The 19,323-nt window shown below is 46.8% G+C and overlaps 1 protein-coding gene across 1 annotated transcript; it reads right to left on the bottom strand.

Annotated features, from left to right (window-relative positions):
• Positions 1–7,440: 7,440 nt before the first annotated feature.
• ugt5f1 (UDP glucuronosyltransferase 5 family, polypeptide F1) lies at positions 7,441–9,312 on the bottom strand. The gene has a single exon (XM_085989539.1). It carries the CDS (start codon positions 9,274–9,276, stop codon positions 7,660–7,662), a length of 1,617 nt encoding a protein of 538 aa, XP_085845665.1. The 5' UTR covers positions 9,277–9,312; the 3' UTR covers positions 7,441–7,659.
• Positions 9,313–19,323: the final 10,011 nt, after the last annotated feature.

The raw sequence follows: 19,323 nt of genomic DNA, 5'->3' as shown, positions 1-19,323 counted from the left end.
ACTCTACTTTCCCGCCCGTACCTCTCAAACAGAAACTATCCAAGTACAATCAATGACTTCACCATAAATGAGGAGGGAATCCTAGACAGGCTAAATGGGCTCAAAACAAATAAATCCATGGGGCAGATGCTATTCATCCCCAAGCACTGAGAGACAAGGGAGGGGATTTGTGAGGCACTGATCATCATCATGAGGAAGTCACTACACACTGGAAAGGTCCCATTGATTGAAAACAGGCTAATGTGCTGCCTATATTCAAAAAGGAAAACAAAAAAGACAACGTACTAAAAAGATTAGAATTACTGAAAGTTGGTAAGTCACCAGATGGAATGCATCCTAGGTTGGTGAAAGAAGCAAAGGTAGAAATAGCAGAGGCATCGGTCACAATCTTTCAATCCTCATTAGATACAGGAGTAGTGCAGGATGGCTGCTAATGTTAGGCCACTATTCAAGCACGGGGAGAGGGATAAACCAGGAAACTCAGCCAAACATCAGTGCTGGGAAATATATTGGAAACCATTATCAGGGACAAAATAAACTTTCATTTGGAAAGGCATGGGTTAATCAAGGAGAGCCAGCATGGATTTGTTAAAGGTAAATCGTGTCTGAATAGCTTGATTGAAGTCTTGATGAGGTAACAGAGAAGGTTGATCAAGGTAGTGCAGTAGATGTTGTATATATGGACTTTCAGAAGGTATTCGACAAAGTGCCACACAGGAGGCTTGTTAAGAAGATGGAAGCTCATGGAATTAAGGGGAAAGTGGCGGTATGGATAAGGAATTGGCTCAATGACAGGGAGCAGAGGGTGTTGGTGGATGGATGTTTTTCAGACTGGGAGGTGGTTTGCAGTGGTGTTCCCCAAGGGTCAATTTTGGGTCAATTACTCTAGTCAACTTCTTTCAACGATCTAGACTGCGGTGTAGGGAGCAGTATTATAAAGTTTGCAGATGATACAAAACTTGTCAACGTAGTAGATCTTGATGATAGTTGTAGGCTTCAGGATGACAGGCAGGATGGTGAAATGGGCTGAAGCATGACAGATGGAGTTCAATGCGGAGAAGTGTGAAGGTGATGCACTTTGGGAGGACTAGTATGGAAAGACAGTAAACTATAAATGGCACAATTTTGAAAAGTGTAGATGAGCAGAGAGACCTTGGTGTCCATATACACAAATCCTTAAAGCTGGGAGGGCAAGTTGATAAGGGGGTTAAAAAAGCACAAGGGTCACTTGGGTTTAGAAATAGAGGCATAGACTATAAAAACAAAAAGATCATGTTAGAACTTTATAAATCACTGGTTAGACCTCAGCAGGAGTATTGTGGACAATTCTGGGCATCACACTTCAGAAAAGATGTAAAGGCCTTAGAACGGGTGCAGAGGAGGTTTACCAGGATGCTACCAGGGATGAGGGACTTCAGTTTTTGAGAAGAGGTTGGAAAAGTTAGGACTAAATGGTATCAGTTTGACATCAGAGGTAGAGAAAATGCTAGAAACTATTATTAAGGACATGGTAACAGGACACTTAGAAAATAATAATAGGATTGGGCAGAGTCAATGTGGATTTAAGAAAGGGAAATCATTGTTTGACATCTCTGTTAGAGTTTTTTGAACTTGTAACTAGCAGGGTAGATAAGGGGGAACCGGTGGATGTAGTATATTTGGATTTTCTGACAGCATTAAATTAATTTTTATTATTTTAAAAATCTATGGAATTTTTATCATGGAAAGGAGGGAATGAAACTTCACACTCCTAAAATTAGTTTTTCAGGGCCAGAGATTATGACTTAGTATGCATTTTGACTCAGTTACAGCTCATTCAACAAGGCTTAACTTTTTGAATGGTTTTTACAGCGAGAATAGTGTGTAAAAAGGTGAAGTTCACATCCAACTACTGATTCTGTGTTGATTGCATCTGCGAAGACTGCAATAGCGCACCCTATAGAGGAGCAGGGTATCACTGACTGCAACTTCCAGATTTCCGCGTTTAACTCCGCAAGTGTGGATGGCAGAAGTTGCTTTTAGTTTTATACAGTAATGACGGTGAATGCTGACAATTTTGCTGTCATTATAACTGCAAATTCCTGGCCATTGTCCCAGTGTAACAATCCCAGCTCACATCCCAGGACAGATCACAGTGTCGTATGCATGCTGCCCTTGCCCCTTTAATCCCATGGGCTTCAACTAATGTGTTACAATTAACATGCGTTACAATTAACCTGTTACAATTAATGCGTGTTACAATTAACATGTGTTACTTGTTGCCAGTCTCACAACAACAGGAATTCCAACTTGAAGAAAGAATAAATTTGCTTTGATTACACCACTTTTCACGACCTCTGGATGTCACAAAGTGCTTCACAGCCAATAAAGTACTTTTCAAATATAATCAATGTTATAATTTAGGGAAATGTGACAGCCAATTTGCGCAGAGTGAGGTCCCACAACCAGCAATGAGATAACTTGCCACATAATCTGTTTTAGAGACCATGGTTGAAGGATAAATATTGACCAGGACATCGGGGAGAATTCCTCTGCTCTTCTTCAAATAGTTAAATCTTTTATATCCACCTGAGAGAGCAGATGGGGCCTCAGTTTAATGTCTCATCTGAAAGACAGCACCTCCAACAGTGCAGCGCTCCCTCAGTACTGCCCCTCCGACAGTGCGGCGCTCCCTCAGTACTGCCCCTCCAACAGTGCTGCACTCCCTCAGTACTGCCCCTCCGACAGTGCGGCACTCCCTCAGTACTGCCCCTCTGACAGTGTGGCTCTCCCTCAGTACTGCCCCTCCGACAGTGCGGCGCTCCCTCAGTACTGCCCCTCCGACAGTGCGGCACTCCCTCAGTACTGCCCCTCCGACAGTGCGGCATTCCCTCAGTACTGCACTGGAGTGTCAGCCTGGATTTTGTGCTCAAGTCTCTACAGTGGGGCTTGACCCCACAACCTTCTGATAGAGGCGAGGCTGCTGCCCACTGAGCCAAGGCTGACATCAATTTTGAATAACTATCAGAAAGTGGATGAGCTCAACTTATTCTGAGTTCTTCACGCAGTATCTAATGGCTGACCTTCTTAATGCAGTCAGCTCTATAAACAGGTGAAAGACATTCTCATCGATTGTACATTGTCACCTGGTTCTGGTTGTCAGGCGGTGCCCAGAACTGATTAGGTACCTGTTGACACGATGCTGCGACTGAGCCTTAGCTGTAGTGGAAAGTGACATATTTGAAAATTATTTATTCATGAGATGTGGGCATCACTGGCAAGGCCAGCATTTCTTTCCCATCCCTAATTGCCCCTCGAGAAGGTGGTGGTGAGCCACCTTCTTGAACCGTTGCAGTCCGTGTGGTGAAGGTGCTCCCACAGTGCTGTTAGGGAGGGAGTTCCAGGATTTTGACCCAGCGATGATGAAGGATCGGCGATATACTTCTAAGTCAGGATGTTGTGTTGACTTGGAAGGGAAGTTGGAGGTGGTGGTGTTCCCATTCGCCTGCTGCCCTTGTCCTTCTAGGTGGAAGAGGTCGCGGGTTTGGGAGGTGCTGCCGAAGAAGCCTTGGCGAGTTGCTGCAGTGCATCTTGTAGATGGTACACACTGCAGCCACGGTACACCGGTGGTGGAGGGAGTGAATGTTTAAGGTGGTGAATGGGCTGCTGATCAAGCGGGCTGCTTTGTCCTGGTGTTGAGTACCTTGAGTGTTGTTGGAGCTGCACTCATCCAGGCAAGTGGAGAGTATTCCATCACACTCCTGACTTGTGCCTTGTAGATAGTGGAAAGGCTTTAGGGAGTCAGGAGGTGAGTCACTCGTCACAGAATACCCAGCCTCTGACCTGCTCTTATAGCCACAGTATTTATGTGGATGATCCAGTTAAGTTTCTGGTCAATGGTGACCCCGGGGATGTTGATGGTGGGGATTCCAAGATGGTAATGTCATTAAATGTCAAGGAGCGGTGGTTAGACTCTCGCTTGTTGGAGATAGTCATTGCCTGGCACTTGTGTGTTGCGAACGTTACCTGCCACTTAATCAGCCCAAGCCCGGATGTTGTCCGGGACTTGCCGCATGCTGAGGAATTGCGAATGAAGCTGAACACCGTGCAATCATCAGCAAACAACCCCACTTCTAACCATATAATGAAGGGAAGGTCATTGATGAAGCAGCTGAAGGCACTGACTCTCACTGGGGTACAATTCAATGCCATGCCCCCCTCTGCTGAAGACACTGACTCTCACTGGGGTACAATTCAATGCCATGCCCCCCTCTGCTGAAGGCACTGACTCTCACTGGGGTACAATTCAGTGCCATGCCCCCCTCTGCTGAAGGCACTGACTCTCACTGGGGTACAATTCAGTGCCATGCCCCCCTCTGCTGAAGGCACTGACTCTCACTGGGGTATAATTCAGTGCCATGCCCCCCTCTGCTGAAGGCACTGACTCTCACTGGGGTATAATTCAGTGCCATGCCCCCCTCTGCTGAAGGCACTGACTCGCACTGGGGTACAATTCAGTGCCATGCCCCCCTCTGCTGAAGGCACTGACTCTCACTGGGGTATAATTCAATGCCATGCCCCCCTCTGCTGAAGGCACTGACTCTCACTGGGGTACAATTCAGTGCCATGCCCCCCTCTGCTGAAGGCACTGACTCGCACTGAGGTACAATTCAGTGCCATGCCCCCCTCTGCTGAAGGCACTGACTCTCACTGGGGTACAATTCAGTGCCATGCCCCCCTCTGCTGAAGGCACTGACTCTCACTGGGGTACAATTCAGTGCCATGCCCCCCTCTGCTGAAGGCACTGACTCTCACTGGGGTATAATTCAGTGCCATGCCCCCCTCTGCTGAAGGCACTGACTCTCACTGGGGTACAATTCAATGCCATGCCCCCCTCTGCTGAAGGCACTGACTCGCACTGGGGTACAATTCAGTGCCATGCCCCCCTCTGCTGAAGGCACTGACTCTCACTGGGGTACAATTCAGTGCCATGCCCCCCTCTGCTGAAGGCACTGACTCTCACTGGGGTACAATTCAGTGCCATGCCCCCCTCTGCTGAAGGCACTGACTCTCACTGGGGTACAATTCAATGCCATGCCCTCCTCTGCTGAAGGCACTGACTCTCACTGGGGTATAATTCAGTGCCATGCCCCCCTCTGCTGAAGGCACTGACTCTCACTGGGGTACAATTCAATGCCATGCCCCCCTCTGCTGAAGGCACTGACTCTCACTGGGGTACAATTCAATGCCATGCCCCCCTCTGCTGAAGGCACTGACTCGCACTGGGGTACAATTCAGTGCCATGCCCTCCTCTGCTGAAGGCACTGACTCGCACTGGGGTACAATTCAATGCCATGCCCCCCTCTGCTGAAGGCACTGACTCTCACTGGGGTACAATTCAATGCCATGCCCCCCTCTGCTGAAGGCACTGACTCTCACTGGGGTACAATTCAGCGCCATGCCTCCCTCTGCTGAAGACACTGACTCTCACTGGGGTACAATTCAATGCCATGCCCCCCTCTGCTGAAGGCACTGACTCTCACTGGGGTACAATTCAGCGCCATGCCCCCCTCTGCTGAAGACACTGACTCTCACTGGGGTACAATTCAGTGCCATGCCCCCCTCTGCTGAAGGCACTGACTCTCACTGGGGTACAATTCAGTGCCATGCCCCCCTCTGCTGAAGGCACTGACTCTCACTGGGGTACAATTCAATGCCATGCCCCCCTCTGCTGAAGGCACTGACTCTCACTGGGGTACAATTCAGTGCCATGCCCCCCTCTGCTGAAGGCACTGACTCTCACTGGGGTACAATTCAGTGCCATGCCCCCCTCTGCTGAAGGCACTGACTCTCACTGGGGTACAATTCAGTGCCATGCCCCCCTCTGCTGAAGGCACTGACTCTCACTGGGGTACAATTCAATGCCATGCCCCCCTCTGCTGAAGGCACTGACTCGCACTGGGGTACAATTCAGTGCCATGCCCCCCTCTGCTGAAGGCACTGACTCGCACTGGGGTACAATTCAGTGCCATGCCCCCCTCTGCTGAAGGCACTGACTCTCACTGGGGTACAATTCAGTGCCATGCCCCCCTCTGCTGAAGGCACTGACTCTCACTGGGGTACAATTCAGTGCCATGCCCCCCTCTGCTGAAGGCACTGACTCTCACTGGGGTATAATTCAGTGCCATGCCCCCCTCTGCTGAAGGCACTGACTCTCACTGGGGTACAATTCAGTGCCATGCCCCCCTCTGCTGAAGGCACTGACTCTCACTGGGGTACAATTCAGTGCCATGCCCCCCTCTGCTGAAGGCACTGACTCTCACTGGGGTACAATTCAATGCCATGCCCTCCTCTGCTGAAGGCACTGACTCGCACTGAGGTACAATTCAGTGCCATGCCCCCCTCTGCTGAAGGCACTGACTCTCACTGGGGTACAATTCAATGCCATGCCCTCCTCTGCTGAAGGCACTGACTCGCACTGGGGTACAATTCAGTGCCATGCCCCCCTCTGCTGAAGGCACTGACTCTCACTGGGGTACAATTCAATGCCATGCCCTCCTCTGCTGAAGGCACTGACTCTCACTGGGGTACAATTCAATGCCATGCCCTCCTCTGCTGAAGGCACTGACTCTCACTGGGGTACAATTCAGTGCCATGCCCCCCTCTGCTGAAGGCACTGATTCGCACTGGGGTACAATTCAGTGCCATGCCCCCCTCTGCTGAAGGCACTGACTCGCACTGGGGTACTGTTCCACAGCTGCCCTCCAGTTTCTCATCCTAAAGTGACTATTCTTCATGTTTGAGCCCAGACAGTGAAAGCTAGTCACCCCTAGTGGGCACCCCGGGTGAGCACCATTCAGTCCATGCTGTGCTCCCTGTTAAGTGTGTACTGGTAATATTTAATTTCCGTGTGTATTCTCTTGTTTCTGTGTCCCCAATGATGGGTTTATAATTGTACTTGTGTTGTTGAATTGTAACGGTCACCTGATTCGTTGGATAATGGAGTGGGTCAGTCCTTTCCCAAGTGTCCTGTAACTTTCTAAAGCAGATGTGTTTTGACATTGGACTTTACGGGAGGTGTGTGTCTGTGTATAAATTTTATAAACGGTGACTGGGTCTAACAAAAATATCAAGAGCTCCCCTGGTGACTGTGTGGGGGAATGCAGGAATGGTACTGCTGCACACAGATATCACTGGAAGCGCACAGTGGATCTGTCAGTTTATAAAAGAATCAGATGCATATTTGAAAAGAAAGAATATAAAATGATACAGGAACAAGGCAGGGTGTTGGGACTGCAGTAGAGAGGCTCCAGCACAGGGACCATAGGCCAGCTGGTTTCTTCTGTGCTGGCATGTCCTTGATTCCTAAACCCTAGTAAAATCAGCTAGAAACCAGTAACATCAGCAACATGGGCTCATCCCTATGAAGTGTTCAAACTTTATTATTAAATTCAAAGAACTCACTGTAGTGTCCGAGGATCAATAATACTGAGACTGCAGGAGAACAATAAAACAGGTATTTACTGAACAGGGAGTAATTCAAGACTGAAATACAGAAGCCTGCTATGGCTTTATATACAGGGGTGGTCACTGCCGGTACTGCAGTATAGAATCAGTTCTTCTCTTAAAGGTACATACACAACACTCACCCGCTCTCCCCCCTCCAAAAATACACCAATCTTACAGAACTTTTTCTTTTTTCTTCAGTACGATGTCACAAAGCTTCTTCAATATTAGAACTATCAGCATCATAATCGTTAGTGACACGAACAGCAAGAAGATCATCACATCTACAGAGTAATAAGCGTACCAGGGAAGTTTGTAAAATTCAGAGCGTAAATGTGCCGCGCCTTTGTGCCGTGCGGTGTACTCGATCCAGAAAATGGCTCTGTCCATCGGAGACTCTGGCTGGTCCCTGTGGAGAGCAGAGAGCTTCTGCATGTTTTCCCGATACGTCGGGTTGTTTATGACCTCGTTGAGGGTCCGCAGTAGATCTGATGGCTGCAGAGAGGCGACATCCACCACTTTTGCTGCTCCTCTGCTTTCGAGTCTAACTAAGTTGTCAAATTGGTCATAAAACAACGGTAGGCCAACTACTGGCACCCCATGATAGATGGCTTCATACACTCCATTGGTGCCACCATGGGAAATGAAGGCTCGAGTCTTGGGGTGCCCGAGTAGGTCATTCTGAGGGATCCATTTTGCTAGTAGTGTGTTATTCCCTATATTGGGGGGGATGTCTCCATCGTGTCTCCAGATGACTTTCTGGGGTATCTGAGCAAAGGCTTCAGCAATTTTCATTGTAATATCCAGTGGCAAAGACTTGACCAGGGTTCCCAGTGACATTACAACAATCCCGTGCTTCCCCGAGCTTTGGACAAACTCTCGGAGCTGTGCAGCGAGCAGCTTGGGTGGTTGACACTGGAATCCTCCAACATACACAAAATTTGGCATGATGGGTCTCGGGAATTCAAATGTAAAGTCTACTCTCATCAACCACACGTCTGCCCTTAAGAGAACGGTCCTAATATCTGTGTCTCTGCCCAGATATCGATGGCACAGTTCATTGTACAGGGGGTAAACCAGAAATTCCGAAATACTTAACTGAAGAAGATTTTGCATAACATTTTGAATTCTTTGGAGAAAACTCATTTTGTCTGTTAATTGTGATTTGAAGACTGGGATATAGGAAGGTGGAGATGGGGCAGCAAGGAAATGAGCTTCTCCAGTAAGGACCCATCGAACATTGTACACCAACGGGACATCTAAATGATAAGCGAGCATTGGACCGGCACATAAAGCTGGATCTGCAAGGATTAAGTCAAAGTTGGCATCTGCAAGTTGGTTTAACAATTCTTTGTTTTCAAAAAGTGTAGTGATGAATTGTTTGGCCCAAAGATTGCCATCGTGCAAGAACAATGTTAGCTCAAACTCGAGCTGGATAAACGACCACGGTGTGATGAGGCCATTCTTGGAGATTGCCAGTGACTTTTGTATCAAACTCTGTATGGCACCTGTATCTTCAACCGTCCCTTTGTTTCCCTGTAGTTGAACCACAATGGATTGATATAGATCAAGCTCCTCTTTGATATACCAAGATGTTGAGGAATGAAGTACAGTAATGTTGTGTCTGTGAAACCTCAGTTCTTCTATTAGAACTCTCATGTTGATCCAGTGGCTTCCATCAACTGGTACAACCAGTATATTAGCCCCGTGGGTAACTGGGCAAGAGAGGGCGATGATGATGCTGAGAACACATGTAACCTGTAATCTGCGTTTCCATCCAGAACAATCCATGCTGAGTGAAACTGATACACAGATCCTGCCTGAGGATTGAATAGAAATATTGGGGATACAATATAAATTGGCAAATAGCAAATCTGATACATTTTGCCTATTCAGGCCTACAGTGGCTTCCCATCTGAAGTCACAATGCTAGTTGCTCAATATGCTGAAGACCAGAAGACCATTAATCAGCAAACTTTAAACCAATGCCCCACAAGGCCCCCGTCTCATGTGGTGGATGCTGATTCGCTGAAATCCTTCAAGCGAGAGCTGGACCTGTTTCTGGCTGGGGCGGAGATCACATAAGAAATAGGAAGCAGGAATATGCCACTTGGCCCCTCGAGCCTGCTCCGCCATTCAATAAGATCATGGCTGATCCTGGGCTCAAAGCCACTTCCCAGCCCGCTCCCCATAACCTTTCACTCCCTTATCTTGCAAAAATCTGTCTATCTCCACCTTAAATGTATTTAATGACCCAGCCTCCACAGCTCTCTGGGGCAGAGAATTCCACAGATTTACGACCCTCTGAGAGAAGAAATTCCTCCTCATCTCAGTTCTAAAAGGGTGACCTTTATTCTAAAACTGTGCCCCCGAGTTCTAGATTTCCCCACGAGGGGAAACATCCTCTCTGCATCTACCCTGTCGAGCCCCCTCAGTATCTTATATGTTTCGATAAGATCACCTCTCATTCTTCTAAACTCCAATGAGTATAGGCCCAGCCTGCTCAACCTTTCCTCATAAGTCAAACCCCTCATCTCTGGAATTAACCTCATGAATCGTCTCTGAACTGCCTCCAATGCAAGTATATCCTTCCTTAAATAAGGAGACCAAAACTGTACGCAGTACTCCAGGTGTGATCTCACCAATACCCTGTACAGTTGTAGCAGGACTTCCCTGCTTTTATACTCCAACCCCTTTGAAATAAAGGCCAACATTCCATTTGCCTTTTTGATTACTTGCTGTACCTGCATGCTAACATTTTGTGTTTCATGCACAAGGACCCCCAGGTCCCTCGGAACTGTAGCATTTTGTAATCTCTCTCCATTTAAATAATAATTTGTTTTTTTATTTTTCGTGCCAAAGTGTATAACCTCGCACTTTCCCACATTATACTCCATCTGCCAAATGTTTGCCCACTCACTTAGCCTGTCTATATCCCTTTCCAGGTTCTTTGAGTCCTCTGCACAACTTGCTTTCCCACCCATCTTTGTATCATCCGCAAACTTGGCTACATTACACTCGGTCCCTTCATCCCAGTCATTAATGTAGATTGTAAATAGTTGAGGCCCCAGCAGCAATCCCTGTGGCACCCCATTAGTTACCGTTTGCCAACCGGAAAATGACCCATTTATCCCGACTCTGCTTTAAGAACATAAGAAATAGGAGCAGGATTCGGCCATTCGGCCCTTCGAGCCTGCGCCCCCATTCAATGAGATCATGGCTGATCTTCTGCCTCAACTCCATTCACCGGCCCTATCGCCATATCCCTTAATGCCTTTACTAGTCAGAAATCTATCGACTTCTGTTTTGAATATAGCCAATGACTGAGCCTCCACAGCCCTCTGGGGTAGAGAATTCCAAAGATTCACCACCCTCTGTGTGAAGAAATTTCTTCTCATCTCAGTCCTGAATGGCCTACCCTTTATCTTGAGGCTGTGGCCCCTGGTTCTAGACTCCCCAGCCAAGGGAAACATTCTCCCAGCATCCACCCTATCAAGCCCTGTAATAATTTTGTATGCTTCAATGAGATCCCCTCTCATTCTTCTGAATTCAAGAGAATACAGGCCTAGTTTACTCAATCCCTTCTCATACGACAGTCCTGCGATCCCAGGAATCAATCTCGTGAACCTTCATTGCACTCCCTCTATGGCAAGTTTCTGTTAGTTAGCCAATTCTCTATCCATGCTAATATATTACCCCCAATTCCGTGAGCTCTTATCTTGTGCAGTAACCTTTTATGTGGTACCTTATCGAATGCCTTCTGGAAATCCAAATACACCACATCCACTGGTTCACCTTTGGCCACCCTGCTGGTTACCTCCTCAAAGAACTCCAGCAAGTTTGTTAAACATGATTTCCCTTTCATAAAACCATGCTGACTCTGCTTGACTGCATTATGATTTTCCAAATGCCCTGCTACTGCTTCCTTAATGAAGGACTCCAGCATTTTTCCAATGACAGATGTTAGGCTAACTGGTCTATACTTTCCTACTTTCTGTCTCCCTCCTTTCTTAAATAGGGGTGTTACATTTGCGGTTTTCCAATCCGCTGGGACCTCTCCAGAGTCCAGGGAATTTTGGTAGATTGCAACCAATGCATCCACTATCTCTGCAGCCACTTCTTTTAAGACCCTGGGTTGCAGGCCATCTGGTCCCGGGGACTTGTCATCTTTTAGTCCCATTATTTTACAAAGTACTATTTCCCTAGTGATAGTGATTGTCTTTAGTTCCCCCCTCCCTGTGGCCCCTTGATTATCCATTATTGGGATGTTGTTAGTATCTTCTACCGTGAAGACAGATACAAAATTTTTGTTCAGAGTCTCTGCCGTTTCCCCGTTCCCCATTATAAATTCCCCAGTCTCATCTTCTAAGGGACCAATGTTTACTTTAGCCACCCTCTTCCTTTTTATATACCTGTAGAAGCTCTTACTATCTGTTTTAATGTTTCTTGCCAGTTTACTCTCATAATTCATCTTCTCTCTCTATTATATTTTTAGTCATCCTTTGCTGGTTTTTAAAAATTTCCCAATCCTCTGGTCTCCCACCAATCTAGGCAACATTGTATGCCTTCGTTTTCAATTTGATACCATCCTTTACTTCCTTAGTTAGCCACGGATGGTGCTCCCTTCTCGTAAAATCTTTCTTTCTCACTGGAATATATTTTTGTTGAGAGTTATGAAATATCTCCTTAAATGTCCGCCACTGCATTTCAACTGTCTTACCCTTTAATTTATTTTTCCAGTCCACTTTAGCCAGTTCTGCCCTCATGCCATTGTAATTGCCTTTGTATAAGATCAGGACACTGGTTTGAGATACAACTTTCTCACCCTCCAACTGAATTTGAAATTCAACCATGCTATGATCACTCTTTCCTAGAGGATCCTTTACTATGGGATCATTTATTAATTCTGTCTCATTACACAGTACCAGAGCCAAGATAGCCTGCTCCCTGGTTGGTTCCATTTCATAGAGTCATAGAGTCATAGAGTCATAGAGTTTTACAGCACAGAAAGAGGCCCTTCGGCCCATCGTGTCTGCGCCGCCCATCCATCCCTGTCCAGTCTAATCCCATTTTCCAGCATTTGGTCCATAGCCTTGTATGCAATGGCATTTCAAGTGCTCATCCAAATGCTTCTTGAATGTTGTGAGGGTTCCTGCCTCCACCACCCTTTCAGGCATTGAGTTCCACATTCCAACCACCCTCTGGGTGAAAAAGTTCCTCCTCAAATCCCCTCTAAATCTCCTGCCCCTTACCCTGAATCTATGCCCCCTTGTTATTGACCCCCCTACTAAGGGGAAAAGTTCCTCTTTATCTACCCTATCTATGCCCCTCATTATTTTGTACACCTCAATCAGGTCCCCCCTCAGCCTTCTCTGCTCCAAGGAAAACAACTCCAGCCTGTCCAGCCTCTCTTCATAGCTGAGGCGCTCCATCCCAGGTAACATCCTAGTGAATCTTCTCTGCACCCTCTCCAAAGCAATCACATCCTTCCTATAGTGAGGCGACCAGAACTGCACACAGTACTCCAGCTGTGGCCTCACCAGCGTTTTGTACAGCTCCATCATAACCTCCCTGCTCTTATATTCTATGCCTCGGCTAATGAAGGCAAGTATCCCATATGCCTTTTTAACCACCTTATCTACCTGCTCCGCTGCCTTCAGGGATCTATGTACATGTACACCAAGGTCCCTCTGACCCTCTGTACTTCCTAGGGTCCTACCACTCATTGTGTATTCCCTTGCCTTATTTGTCCGTCCAAAATGCATCACCTCGCACTTTTCAGGGTTAAATTCCATTTGCCACTTTTCCGCCCATCTGACCAACCCGTTTATATCGTCCTGTAGCCGGAGGCTTTCCTCCTCGCAATTTACCACCCCACCAATTTTCGCGTCATCTGCGAACTTACTGATCATACTTTTTACATTCTCATCCAAATCATTTATGTAGATCACAAACAATAAGGGACCCAGCACCGATCCCTGAGGTACCCCACTGGACACAGGCTTCCAGTCACAAAAGCAACCTTCGACCATCACCCTCTGCCTCCTGCCACTCAGCCAGTTTAGGATCCAACGCGCCAAGGCACCCTGGATCCCATGGGCTCTTACCTTCTTGACCAGTCTCCTATGCGGGACTTTGTCAAAAGCTTTACTGAAGTCCATGTAAACCACATCCACAGCATTTCCCTCATCCACCCCACAAGTCACCCCCTCGAAAAATTCGATCAGATTTGTTAGACATGATTTACCCTTGACAAAGCCATGCTGACTATCCCCGATTAATCCTTGCCTCTCCAAGTGGAGATTAATTTTGTCCCTCAGAATTTTTTCCAATAATTTCCCCACCACAGATGTTAGACTCACTGGCCTGTAATTCCCTGGTTTATCCCTGCTACCCTTCTTGAATAATGGTACTACGTTAGCTGTTCTCCAGTCCTTTGGTACATCCCCTGTGGCCAGAGAGGTTCTGAAAATTAGTGTCAGAGCCCCTGCAATCTCCTCCCTTGCCTCCCACAGCAGCCTGGGATACATCTCGTCCGGGCCTGGGGATTTATCCACTTTTTGGCCCGCTAAAACCGCTAGCACCTCCTCCCTCTCGATGCTAATATGTTCAAGTATGTCACAGTCCCCTTGCCCGATTTCTATGTCTGCATCGTCTTTCTCCATAGTGAACACAGATGCAAAAAATTCATTTAAAACCCCGCCTACATCCTCTGGCTCTACACACAGATTGCCACTTTGGTCCCTAATGGGCCCTACCCTTTCCCTGGTTATCCTCTTGCCCTTAATATACTTATAAAACATCTTAGGATTTTCCTTTATTTTGCTCGCCAGTGTTATTTCATGGCCCCTCCTCGCCCTCCTAATTTCTTTTTTAAGTATGCCCCTGCACTTTTTATACTCCTCTAGGGCTTCTTCTGTCTTTAGTCTTTTGTAACTGCCAAAAGCCCCCCTTTTATTTCTAATGCATTTTTGTATATCCCTTGTCATCCAAGGTTCCCTTTGCTTGTTGGTCCCACCCTTGACCTTTACAGGAACATGTTGGCGTTGTACTCTCTCTATTTCCCTTCTGAAAGTCTCCCACTGTTTTGATGTGGATTTTCCTATAAGCAGCTGCTCCCAGTCCACTTTGGCCAGATCCTGCCTTATCATATTAAAATCGGCCTTCCCCCAATTTAGAACCCTTATTTCCGGGCCGTCTTTGTCTTTTTCCATGACCACCTTAAATCTCACCGAGTTATGGTCACTGTCGCCAAAATGCTCTCCTACTGACACTTCCACCACTTGCCCGGCTACATTCCCCAGAATTAGGTCCAGTACCGCCCCCTCTCTTGTAGGACTTTCTACATGTTGGCTCAAAAAGCTCTCCTGGATGCACCTCATACTATTCTAGGAAACCATCCCGGATACACTCTATGAACTCCTCCGCAAGGCTACCATGGCCAATTTGATTTGTCCAATCAATATGGAGATTAAATTCACCCATGATAATTACCATACCTTTTTTACAGACCGCCATTATTTGTTGATTTATACTCTGCCCATCAGTATTGCTACTGTTCAGGAGGCCTGTAGACTACGCCCACCAGAAGGGTGGGGACGGCAGGAAATTCTGGACCAGAGTGAGCTCCTGGACTAGTTATAATCTCTTCGATGGGTTGAGGAGGAATTTCGCAGATTTTTTTCCCCTAACCTAGCCTGGGCTTTTTACCTGTTTTTTTGGCTCTCCCAGGAGATCTCATGGTTTGGGGTGGGGTGGAGAGAGTATATCCTGATACACAAGGTATCACCATTGCGTGGGACAGGTTGGATGGACCAGAGGGTCTGTACCGGTCCGTCATTGTTCCTATGTTCGTAATCAGCAAATTTTAAACCAGTGACCCAGGGATCAGTAATTCCCACACATTCCCCAGGGATCAGTAATTCCCACACATTCCCCAGGGATCAGTAATTCCCACACATTCCCCGGGGATCAGTAATTCCCACACATTCCCCGGGGATCAGTAATTCCCACACATTCCCCGGGGATCAGTAATTCCCACACATTCCCCGGGGATCAGTAATTCCCACACATTCCCCAGGGATCAGTAATTCCCACACATTCCCCGGGGATCAGTAATTCCCACACATTCCCCGGGGATCAGTAATTCCCACACATTCCCCAGGGATCAGTAATTCCCGCACATTCCCCAGGGATCAGTAATTCCCACACATTCCCCGGGGATCAGTAATTCCCACACATTCCCCGGGGATCAGTAATTCCCACACATTCCCCGGGGATCAGTAATTCCCACACATTCCCCGGGGATCAGTAATTCCCACACATTCCCCAGGGATCAGTAATTCCCACACATTCCCCAGGGATCAGTAATTCCCACACATTCCCCGGGGATCAGTAATTCCCACACATTCCCCGGGGATCAGTAATTCCCACACATTCCCCAGGGATCAGTAATTCCCGCACATTCCCCGGGGATCAGTAATTCCCACACATTCCCCGGGGATCAGTAATTCCCACACATTCCCCGGGGATCAGTAATTCCCACACATTCCCCGGGGATCAGTAATTCCCACACATTCCCCGGGGATCAGTAATTCCCACACATTCCCCGGGGATCAGTAATTCCTGCACATTCCTCAGGGATCAGTAATTCCCACACATTCCCCAGGGATCAGTAATTCCCACACATTCCCCGGGGATCAGTAATTCCCACACATTCCCTGGGGATCAGTAATTCCCACACATTCCCCGGGGATCAGTAATTCCCACACATTCCCCGGGGATCAGTAATTCCTGCACATTCATAGAAGATAGGAGCAGGAGTAGGCCATTCGGCCCCTCGAGCCTGCTCCGCCTTTCAATGAGATCATGGCTGATCATCCAAATTCAGTACCCTGTCCCTGCCTTCTCCCCATATCCTTTGATCCCTTTAGTCTTAAGAAACATATCCAACTCCTTCTTGAATATATTTAATGAATTGGCCTCCACTGCCTTCTATGGTAGAGAATTCCACAGGTTCACCACTCTCTGGGTGAAGAAATTCCTCCTCATCTCTGTCCTAAATGGCTTACCCTTTATCCTTAGACTGTGACCCCTGGTTCTGGACTCCCCGACCATCAGGAACATCCTTCCAGCATCTAGTCTGTCTAGTCCTGTTAGAATTTTATAAGTTTCGATGAGATCCCCTCTCAATCGTCTAACTCCAGCGAGTATAAGCCCAATCAACACAATCTCTCCTCATACGTCATTCCTGCCATCCCAGGTATCAGCCTGGTGAATCTTCGCTGTACTCCTTCCATGATAAGAACATCCTTCCTCAGATAAGGCGATCAAAACTGCACACAATACTCCAGATGTGGTCTCACCAAGGCCCTGTACAACTGTAGCAAGACACCCTTGTTCCTGTACTCAAACCCTCTCGCTACGAAGGCCAACATACCATTTGCCTTCTTAACCGCCTGCTGCACCTGCATGCTTACTTTCAGCGACTGGTGCACAAGGACGCCCAGGTCTCGTTGCATTTACCCTTCTCCCAATCTATTGCCATTCAGATAATAATCTGCCTTCCTGTTTTTGACACAAAAGTGGATAACCTCGCATTTATCCACATTATATTGCATCTGCCATGCTTCTGCCCAATCACCCAACCTGTCCAGATCATACTTGGGTTTATCGGTATCCTCCTCACAACACACACGCCCACCCAGCTTTGTGTCATCTGCAAACTTGGAGATATTACATCTGGTTCCCTCATCCAGATCATTAATATATATTGTGAATAGCTGAGGTCCAAGGACCAATCCCTGCGGTACCCCACTAGTCACTGCCTGCCACTCAGAAAAAGAGCCGTTTATTCCAACTCTTTGCTTTCTGTCTGCCAACCAGTTCTCTATCCAAGTCAATACCTTGCCACCAATCCCATGTGCCTTAATTTTACACGCTAATCTCTTATGCGGGACCTTATCGAAAGCCTTTTGAAAATCCAAATACACCACATCCACTGGTTCTCCCTGATCTATTTTACCAGTTACATCCTCAAAAAATTCCAGTAGATTAGTCAAGCACGATTTACCTTTTGTAAATCCATGTTGACTTTGTCCGATCCGGTCACTTTTTTCCAAGTGCTCTGCTATTACATCCTTTATAATGGACTCTAGCATTTTCCCCACTACCGATGTCAGGCTTACCGGTCTGTAATTCCCCGTTTTCTCTCTACCACCCTTTTTGAACAGTGGGGTAACATTAGCTACCCGCCAATCCATGGGTACTATTCCAGAGTCTATTGAATTTTGGAAGATGACCCGCAATGCATCTACTATTTCTAGGGCCACTTCCTTAAGTACCCTAGGATGTAGATTATCAGGCCCTGGGGATTTGTCGGCCCTCAATCCCATCAATTTCCCTAACACCATTTCCCTACAAATACTGATTTCTATCAGTTCCTCCCTGTCATTAGACCCTATGTTCCCTGAGATCTTTGGGAGGTTATTTGTGTCCTCCTTTGTGAAGACAGAACCAAAGTATGTATTTAATTGGTCTGCCATTTCTTTGTTCCCCATTATAAATTCCCCTGATTCTGACTGCAAGGGACCTACGCTTGACTTCACCAATCTTTCTCTCTTCACATATCTATAAAAGCTTTTACAGTCAGTTTTTATGTTCCCTGAAAGCTTACTCTCATATTCTATTTTCCCCCTCTTAATTAATCCCTTTGTCCTCCTTTGTTGAATCCTAAACTGCTCCCAATCCTCAGGTTTACTGCTTTTTCTGGCCAATTTATATGTCCTCTCCTTGGATCTTATGCTATCCCTAATTTCCCTTGTTAGCCACGGTTGAGTCGCCTTTTTTGTTTTATTTTTATGCCAAATTGGGATGAAAAAATTCTGTAGTTCATCCATGCGATCTTTGAATGTTTGCCATTGTCCATCTACCGTCAACCCTTTGAGTGTCATTCCTCAATCAATCCTACCCAACTCGCACCTCATACCATCGTAGTCCCCTTTATTTAAATTCAGGACCCTAGTCTCTGAGTCAACTATTTCACTCTCCATCTTAATGAAGAATTCTATCATATTATGATCGCTCTGACCCAAGGGGCCTTGCACAACAAGATTGCTAATTAATCCTTTCTCATTACATAATACCGAGTCTAAGATGGCCTGATCTCTGGTTGGTTCCTCGACATATTGGTCCAGGAAACCATCCTGTATACACTCCAGGAATTCCTCTTCCACAGTATTGTTACTAATTTGGTTAGCCCAATTTATATGTAGATTAAAGCCACCCATGATAACTGCTGTGCCCTTATTGCACGCTTCTCTAATTTCCCATTTAATGCCATCCCCGACCTCCGCATTACTGTTTGGAGGTCTATATATCACTCCCACTAACGTTTTCTGCCCCTTGGTATTTTTCAGTTCTACCCATACAGATTCTACATCATCAGAGCTAATATCCTTCCTTTCAATTGTGTTAATCCCCTCTTTAACCAGCAATGCTACCCCACCTCCTTTTCCTTTTTGCCTATCTTTCCCTGGGGATCAGTAATTCCCACACATTCCCCGGGGATCAGTAATTCCCACACATTCCCTGGGGATCAGTAATTCCCACACATTCCCTGGGGATCAGTAATTCCCGCACATTCCTGGGGATCAGTAAATGTGTTAGTTTAGAAGCTGTCTGGTTTTACTCACAGAGTCGGTACGAATCCAGCGGTCAGATTCAATATAACTGAGATTTAAGTTAATGGTGTGGCGACACGCCACCACTGGACACAATCCGCTCACGGCGGTACGGACAGTTTAAGCAGACGCCCCCAACCGGGGGCCCTTTCCTCCA

The sequence above is a fragment of the Somniosus microcephalus genome, chromosome 6, assembly GCF_052327205.1.
Source record: "Somniosus microcephalus isolate GS21.2 chromosome 6, FLI_Smic_1.0, whole genome shotgun sequence".
In the NCBI taxonomy this organism is placed as follows: Eukaryota; Metazoa; Chordata; class Chondrichthyes; order Squaliformes; family Somniosidae; genus Somniosus; species Somniosus microcephalus.
This window is presented reverse-complemented; position numbering and strand designations above follow the sequence as displayed.